Source organism: Pangasianodon hypophthalmus, chromosome 2, assembly GCF_027358585.1.
Source record: "Pangasianodon hypophthalmus isolate fPanHyp1 chromosome 2, fPanHyp1.pri, whole genome shotgun sequence".
Classification (NCBI taxonomy): domain Eukaryota; kingdom Metazoa; phylum Chordata; class Actinopteri; order Siluriformes; family Pangasiidae; genus Pangasianodon; species Pangasianodon hypophthalmus.
In genome coordinates this window covers 15,162,365-15,171,325 of record NC_069711.1, presented here as the reverse complement: position 1 = coordinate 15,171,325, position 8,961 = coordinate 15,162,365, and the positions used below count along the sequence as shown (strand labels likewise).

The following is an 8,961-nucleotide window of genomic DNA, read 5'->3' as shown; positions in this document are numbered from 1 at the left end:
CTTGGGCGCCCATGAGCATGTCGCTAGTTCACCGGTTGTCCTTCCTTGGACCACTTTTGGTAGGTACTAACCACTGCATACCGGGAACACCCCACAAGGCCTGCCGTTTTAAAGATGCTCTGATCCAGTCATCTAGCCATCACAATTTGGCTGTTGTCAAAGTCTCTCTAATCCTTACGCTTGCCCATTTTTCCTGTTTCCAACACATCAACTTTGAGAACCGACTGGTCACTTGCTGCCTAATATATCCCACTGATAGGTGCTATTGTAACGAGATAATCAATATTATTCACTTCACCTGTCAGTGGTCATAATGTTAGGGCTGATCTGTGCAAGTTCTGTAAATCAATGCTTTTATTTTATTTTTCTTCTGTGATGCTGGACGTATGGGGCACTATATTTTTTATGCAGAATGTGTTAAGTGCAGAAATGTTTTGGGCTTACTTCGTGTCTAGTTATATAGATAAAAAGTTTTGCTCACCACATTTATGTACAACAATGTGACATTTAAGCTAAAGGTAGTACAACATGCTATATATTGACAAGAGGTCATTTCAGAAGCAAGTTCATATAAATATATTTATAATATAATTTCATATACATTGATAAAATATTTCATATCAACATATTGTAACTTCAACATGTAAACTGTGTAAAATTTCTATTTGTCTTTTTATTGAAATACCAGTTTCCATTGATTATAGTAGTGTTTTTTCTCTTTCTTCTCAAACGAGTCAGAATGTGAAGGGAGGCAGACACTGCTGTGTGCATGAAACAATTCTCCAAAATATAGACAGAATACTCACTTACAAATAAAATGGTTTAAAAAAAAAAAAAAAAAAAAAAAAAAGCCCTCAGACTTCAGTCACACAAACCAACCAAGTGAACCAAATGAAATGCATCCATACTACATAACCTAACAATCAATAAATGTTGGCCCTAAATGCTAAAATGAGCAAGATTTGGCAACCTCTTCCTTACAAATCCATACAGTCTTTAGCTGAATAACTAGTTGTATGTTCTTCTGTTCTTGGTAAACACACACTCCTCTCCTAGTTCAAACGTTTTGTCAAAAAAGTTTTTATTTACATCAGATCAATTAACAGTCTCCATGACATGACACTGCAGTTATCTGATCACACATACACTGGCACTGGTTTAAATCTTGGGTTGGAGAAACCAACATATGCTGCACATGTCTGAGTCACTGGGTTTGGCCATTTTCACAACATTTACCATCTGTGCTTTTAACCATTAGTAACTTGATTAAAAATGCAGCAGGTGGTGTATTGGCTGACTAGATGGAGAGAAATGGCTGTCCCACAAGAAAGACAGGGACACAGACATTCCCAGGATGAATTCTGAGAGGGCTTTTGGAAAAAGAAGCACAAATGCCTTAGAGTGGCAGAGCACTGATTGTGTCCATATGATAAAACAATAATTATATAAAAAGAACTGAATAACAAACGGAAATCTGTCAGTCCAAGGTGCCTGTGGAGGGCTTTTTTGTTGTTGTTTAGAAGAGCAGAGCACCCATACTGCCGACTTCACTTTGTTCCTTTACAAAGATCTCAAAGTATTGGTAGATGATGGTGACGGCCAGCAAGATTCCTGTTCCTGAGCCAATGGCACCCAGGAAATCAGCCATGACAGAGAGGCCACCTATGCATAGTCCTCCAAAAGCTGCAGCTGTGGGGATGTACCTACAAGACAACAGCAGAGTTAAATAACCACACCATATTTATGACATGCTTATTTAGCTATTGACTGAACAACATATTGTTCCATATTTTAGAAGGCAGTGTTTTTGTGTTTTACCTGTTGAGTTCATGCACCATGGATGTGTCTCTGTGTCCCCTCATCACCATCTGCTGTTCTTTAAGCTGTTTTGCAACCTAGGATAGAGAATTCCAGAGCTGTACATTATTACTCTATTCAACACAGAGCAATGTGGTATTGTACATCATAAATGACCTGAAAAATTCAAAGAAATACACTCACATCTTTGGCAGAAGATCCAGACACCTCAATCCATGTCTTTGAGAAGAAAGCACAGGAGCCCAGCATGAAGACGATATAGATGACAGCATGGACTGGATCATCTAAGACTGAGCCAAAGGACTCAGGAGGGGAGAGGTAATAACACAGACCGCCTACAGGGTAAGCACGAGCTGGCCCTCCAGTCGAGGTGTCCTGTTAACACATACATATACCATGTGAATCTCATGAATGTGCTTCAAACACACACATTTTTGATAAAATGATCTGTTTCATGCAGAAAACAAGCATGCACCTTCCTGTGGTGAAATGTTATCAAGACACTGCTAGGATAGTATCCTGATAAATTTTTACCACTTGTAATCAAACACGTCTCTGTTTAGCCAGATTGTATCTGATCGCTGTATCATGCAAATAACCCTATAACACTTAAACAACAATCTGTTTGTTCTGTGCATGATTTCGCATGGCATAATTTTTCCTTTAGTGCAAAGGAAGGTACCAATTTTTGACAGCTGATCTTAAAAGATGTCAGCTGTTTATGTTGTTTAATATTAAAGGGACCTTGGTTCCAGTGGTTTCACAGAACGATTCCGATTCAAGAATGAAGTGAATACATGTGAGAAAGAGTGTATAGCGCTAGGCACATTCAGTAATGTGTATTTTATATATATATATATATATATATATATATATATATATATATATATATATATATATATATATATATATATATATATATATATAGGCTACTGCACCTTTAAATCTGTTTTAGATGCATCATTATGTACACCTGCATTTTTATGTGGGTATTCAAACTGACTTATAAGAAACTCTCCCGTAGGTGCACCAAGAAGCAAAAACTGGGTACTTACAGACCAGGTGCCCAGCAAGTTGACCAGGAAGTTGCCACTGAAGCGAGTGGAGAGCATCTGAGAGATGACGTACAGGTTGGACACCAGTGCAGACTGCAGGATGATGGGAATGTTAGAGGTGTAGAAAAGCTTGATGGGATACGTGTTGTATTGTCCACGGTAACGTGCAGACTTGATGGGCAGATCGACTCTGAAGCCCTGACGGAGAAAAAACACATTGTTTAGATTTATAATTGGACTACTAATTATTACAAATACTACTGTAAAAAGGCCATCTTGGCTTTACGGACCTGGAAATATATAACCACGGCAAAGACAAAGACAGTAGCGATGAGGTTCATGAGGTTGGGCAGGTTCTGCCTGTAGAAGGCCTCTCTCAGAGCTCGCACTTTGTCAGTACGAGTGGCCAGCAAGTGGAACAGAGCAATAATAGCACCCTCAAACTCAGTACCTGCAAGGAAATAACAAATAAATTCAAAATCTGTTAATATTAAAAGGTCAACTGACAGAGGCTATCGCTTCCACACGGACTAGCATCCATGAGCAAATTTGACTAACAAGACAAAGTCAAACCCGCTCACAAACAAATAATGAGGGAAAAAAAAAAAAACATCCCTAGTTTAACGGCACAGCAGTTGTACAAATGTAAACACGGCACAGAAACAGAATTGTTTGTTAATCTGCTGCAGACCGTCCTACATTGAATGCTATGAGGATATCAGTGTTTACCTCTGCCTGTGTTGACTGTAGTTGGACTGAAGGCTTTCCATACGATTGTTTCACAGATGTTGGTGGCAATGAAGAGAGAGATACCTGAACCCAAACCATAGCCCTTCTGCAGCAACTCGTCCAGCAGCAGCACAATCAACCCTGCCACAAACAGCTACACAAGAGAGCAGACGGTCAGTGCACACCATTGCCAAAATGTCAAAGCATTCCATAGAGGTGTCACTTCAGTCTTTAACAAAGGTCCAACTCGATCTCAATCTACCTGAAGAAACAACCACGTCAATATGCTGATTACAGGCTAAAACTAGCTAAAGGATTTCCAAAGAGTGTTTATGCAAGATAAGCCATTTGGCAACTTTATCTAGGCAGCACACAAGCCGACTGACAAGCTTATCTGAAGAAGTGTGTAAGGGCAAGTAAGAAGAACAGTTTGAGAAAGTAATGCCTCTCACCTGAATGATGATGAGCAGACAGATCCCAGCACCCATCTCTGACGGGTCTCCATACATGCCAGTCATCACATACACAATAGCCTGGCCAATGGTGATGATCATTCCAAACACTGCCAGGGAAATTGACACAAGTTTATGCCCTGTTTTAATTATATCTTCATGGAAAAATGTTGCTTATTCTGCATGTAATGACAACAGGGTGGTTGAGAGAAAGAGAAGCAACTACATACATTTCTGGGCACCGTTAAACAGTGCTCTGTCTTTTGGTGTGTCTCCAACCTCGATGATTTTAGCTCCAGCCAGCAGCTGCATGATGAGCCCAGAGGTGACGATGGGAGAGATACCCAACTCCATCAAAGTACCTGTAACAAAGGTATATGAATCATATAACATGCATCAATATACCAACAAACCTCAGATGTGAAGGATGAAGTGAACTTCACAATACCTCTGAACGCATGATTTTTAAATATTATTTGGATGTCTGCTTATGATTATAATTTAAAACAGGCTTTGTTAGCACTTGATATGAGCTCAGATAATGTCGTCACACAATATGCTCAAGCCCCAGAGCCTGTCATAGCTGTTGGGAAGATTATGCAAAGCTCATGTCGTAAACGAAAAATTTAACCACAGAACTTGTATGCTAAGGTGGCTAGGCTAACGACAGAGATTGTTGTGATGCATTTCGAAAGGTTTTGGTTAAATAAATCTCTGAGAATACAACAATGCAAACTGAGGCTCAAATACGAACATCTCACGCATGTCTACCTGTGACAAATGAAATCTAGCTTACTATCCAGCTAGGAATGACAGGGGCATGTGTGATGTTTGCAATTTGCCTATTTACAGATTCCAGCATTTTTCATAAAAGTGTAAAGATGTTTTTATGGCATTAAAAACACCCTGAATGATTTATTATTCTTCACATAGTTTAATGGTTTAAAATGATAGATTCAGGGATATTTAAAAGCTTTTTGGGTCCATTTACCACAACAGTGAATGAACCATTTCCTCAGTGTTGTGAAATACAGTTATTCCTGGTTTACATCAGGAGTAGTCTCTTGTGAGCGCACCTCTGTTGGAAGCGAGAATGACTCTCATCCAGTAAAAGGGATCTGCAGAGTCTGATGACATGATACCGAATAAGGGAATCTAAGGAAAGAAAAAATAATACATAGTAATCATGGCGTAATTAACAATGCTGTTTAAAAGTTAAACAGTGAAAAACTAACTGCATATGTTTAACAACCCAGCATCAATCATTTGCATTGACAGCTTTTGAAAAATCTGAGTGAAGCAAACAAACCTGGCAGCACACCAGGAAGATGAACAGGGTGATGGCTGTCCATAGCACCTTCTCTCTGAACTGAATCTGAAACAAAACGAAGTGTCAGAGAGTTCCCTAATTCAACAAATTTAACAACACAGTGACAGAAAGAAAGAAAAAAAATAACACATACCCGTCTCTCAGGTTTCTGGATCTCGGGTAATACTGCACAAAATGGTTTTATCACCTCCAAAAATTTAACTGAAAAAGATTTGCATTGGACAGAAATAACGTCAGGACAATGTAGGAAAACTTTCATTCATAAAGTGTATTGCGTGGTCTTCTTCCTTCAGACTACGTGGCTTTACAGTCGCTCTCTGCTAGATTGGTGGGTCTAAAACAGGCACGATCCCAAATAACTTCCCAACTCGCTACATAAGTAACCTACATAGGGAATGAAAGAATGGCTTCCACGTCCTACGTAGTGCACTGTATATCCAACAGGGAGGTGTTTGGGATCCTGCCACTCTCGTGCAACGTCATCACTACAATTAAGTCTCGCACAAGAGCCAAATGTTTTTCATGTTGATGTTCCTCAAAACGTCTAACGGAACAGTTGAGAAATTAGATTTTATTTTAAATGTCCACTTTTAATACTTAGTGATGACGGAGTGTGTTAACTAGCTACTTAATGTTATTCAAACCGAACTCTAGCTTGTTGCACTGAACATTAAAGGACTTGCAAGTATATGTTTGTTAATGTAAAGTTAAACAGTTTAACTGCGCACAGCTGCAACAGAAGGAACTTTACGGTATTTACACTGGCTGCTATGATAACGTTACATATACCGAGCTCTATAACCTTAATTCAATTAGCTGGCTAGCTAGCAAGTCTAGGCTAACAAAAATGACCAGTCTCTCGGATGTCCTCATGCTTGGATATTACAACTAATAAATTGTGCCAATAAGTGCACTGCTAATAAATACGTTGTATGTAGAAAGGCTGAGCTGCTCCTGTTGTTAGCCGGCTCATTCAACGTGCTGTACAGAGCAAAGGCCTGACATAAAACCCCGTAAACCTGCAACATTTCTCCCAAATTAGTAATGGAAAACAGCCTGTCACAAGCATACTTAAAAGAATTTTAAGAAAACCACCAAACTCACTAGCCATGTTGCTGTGTGTCGGTGCTCCAGGCGGATTTCGGTGCCGTGCAGCCGCTGAGCAGCTCCTGTGTGGCTCAGCCTGAGGAGAGAGAAGCAGAAGAGGCTCCTCAGCGACACGTCATCTTTCCAAACCTCTAATACACGTCAGAGCGCCGCGCGAGCTCCTCTCGGGCTCGAGAAACGAGCCCTTACTGTCTATATAAGTGCACTACACAGGGCATCAAACAATGGCTTCCGCACCCTAGATAGTGCACTGTATGTGCTATGAGAACCATTTGGGATTCAGTCCGCGGTTGAAGTGAAATCACAGCAAGTATGAAAGTTTTCATTCATTGTTTAGCAGGTTTTTAAAATACATTTTTACTGTTACATTTTATTTAATGAGTAAGATATCCCAGTATGATTTTTCATTTTTTTACAGTAACACTATACCTAATAACTAGCAAATAGAGATAAATAATAAACTGTAGATAATAAATGTATACAGTCGGATATTTAATTAAATTTAATTAAATGTTTGGATTTTTTTGACAAATCATCATATTCCTTATAGTTAGCTGTGAAGCTTATATTGATTAAATAAATCAGATAAACCACCAATCAGTATGGTTGTATAGTTATTTTATAGTTTTTGGGGAGTCATAATAATTTAATTCTAAATAAATTTATTTCAGAATAAAAAAGAGAATGACACTATGCTAGAGGAAGGAAGCTCCTTTTTATTTTTTTCATTTTTTCCTCATATTAAACATGAGTACTTTTTAAAGGGACTAGTCATTTGCAATTCCACGTTTGACCAGCAGAGGTCAGCTCATTACCAGAATGTGGAAGAGGTCTTCACTTGTGAGCTGAAGTCGTTAATGAGACAGAATGAGGTTTACAGTGTGTCCAGTTTGTGTTAAAAATTCCACACACTCCTGCACAAATAACAGACGCAGAGTCTCAGGTAGCAATCTGATGTTGATCCAGCGTCTATTTTGGGTGCTGTGTTGGCCCTCACTATACAATGCTGGGCCAGTGCTGGTAAGGTGGATTCAATGGTGGGGAAAGTTGGTGGGGAAAGTCGGTTGGGCCTGGTGGCCCATGGTTAACTGAGACCGCACGTAGCAAACTGACGTTGGGGCAACACTGAGCCATTCATTTGGGCCATTCGTCCAGATAGTCATTCTGTCAAGCCAGTTTTGTCCTAATGGAATGGCTGACGTTGACCCAAAATCAGTTTGCTACATGGAGTCTCAGGTAACCATGTAGACCACAGCTACCTGCACAAGTAACCTCAGTCCCTAGTCTAGTTATGGTTATGCCTTTCTAATAGAGAGTTTTTTTTTAACAGGATATTAGCCCTGCATGATATAAACCCAGGACCATCAAATGCTAATTCAGCCCACAAGCTGCAATCCAGCTTCCAATTTTATTCTAGTTGCATTAAAATTATGTGGAATATGTAGAAAAAAAGGTAAAGTATTGAGTACCACTCTTTGACTCTTTTGAAAAACAGAAGGACATCCCTGTCAGCAGCTTGTTTTGCCTAGGCAGCCAGTAGTAGCTTCTTAGAAATAAGTTACAGTTGTAAAAGTAGTTTAAATGGGAATTACATTTTAATCTTTCCAGAGTAAATATGTAAAGACATACTATGTCCTTTCACTTTATTTCTGTGTCTGATTATCAGATAGTGTGCGCTCGCCTACTTACTCTTCCGAAAAATCCAGTTGAGTCTGGCCAGCTTCCAGCTGCCAAAACACAGCTAGGCCAGCTGTTCAAACTGGTAGAGCCTCTTTGCCAGCCAGTAAGTGCTGGTAGAAAGGAAGGAGTTTCTGAATTACTGCTACTAATGATACATAACAGACAAGGTGTAATGGTAACAGTAAGGAAATTAGAAAATCTCAAGTACTTATTGATCAGTTTATTCAAGTAATAAGGAAGCAGGTAATTAATTAACCAGCTAGCCAGGATGGTAGACCAGCTCAATCAGCTCAGTCTGTGTTTTGGTCTCTGGTAGCTGATCAGATCAAGCTGGATTTTTCACCAGGGAATTGTGCACTATGTAGGATGTACAAGGTAATTACATTATATACTGTAGATATCTAATATTGGTATAATATATGCAGGACTAATACTGTTTTAATTTACAAATCAATCCATAGTATGAAATAATCTTTCACTGAATGGTGGTACCATTATAAATACTTTAATTTTACAGGGATCTGACCTAAACAGAGAATTTGTCCCCAGGTTAAATCTAATTGATGATATAATGATGTTACATTCAATGAGCAATTTAGGCAATGTCCCTGCATGATATTTAATTTCGACTTCATGATAAAATAATAGATTCTGAAGAGCTGTGTTCTGACACACTTAAGCATTGATCCATGCAGGGAATGACACATCATACTGTAGCAAGCTCTACAAGAGAGGTGTGTGTGTGTGTGTGTGTGTGTGTGTTCTCTGCCCTTTAGTGAAGAGATGTGTG

General features: G+C 39.2%; 1 protein-coding gene across 1 annotated transcript; it reads right to left on the bottom strand.

Moving 5' to 3' along the window:
* Positions 1 to 1,064: 1,064 nt before the first annotated feature.
* On the bottom strand, positions 1,065 to 6,644 carry sec61a1l (SEC61 translocon subunit alpha 1, like). Its single transcript, XM_026926121.3, has 12 exons — positions 6,489 to 6,644; positions 5,518 to 5,585; positions 5,364 to 5,429; positions 5,131 to 5,209; positions 4,285 to 4,416; positions 4,055 to 4,164; positions 3,603 to 3,756; positions 3,164 to 3,324; positions 2,874 to 3,071; positions 2,002 to 2,193; positions 1,819 to 1,895; positions 1,065 to 1,703 (listed from the first exon to the last, which is right to left on the bottom strand). The coding sequence occupies exons 1-12, from the start codon at positions 6,493 to 6,495 to the stop codon at positions 1,517 to 1,519; spliced, it is 1,431 nt and encodes a 476-aa protein (XP_026781922.1). The 5' UTR covers positions 6,496 to 6,644; the 3' UTR covers positions 1,065 to 1,516.
* Positions 6,645 to 8,961: the final 2,317 nt, after the last annotated feature.

Excerpts from the sequence above, each read along its gene's own strand:
- sec61a1l (XM_026926121.3), bottom strand. Across the intron at positions 3,325-3,602 it reads TACAGTCAACACAGGCAGAG|GTACTGAGTTTGAGGGTGCT; the intron begins GTAAACACTGAT and ends ATTTCCTTGCAG. Across the intron at positions 3,072-3,163 it reads CCGTGGTTATATATTTCCAG|GGCTTCAGAGTCGATCTGCC; the intron begins GTCCGTAAAGCC and ends TTTCTCCGTCAG.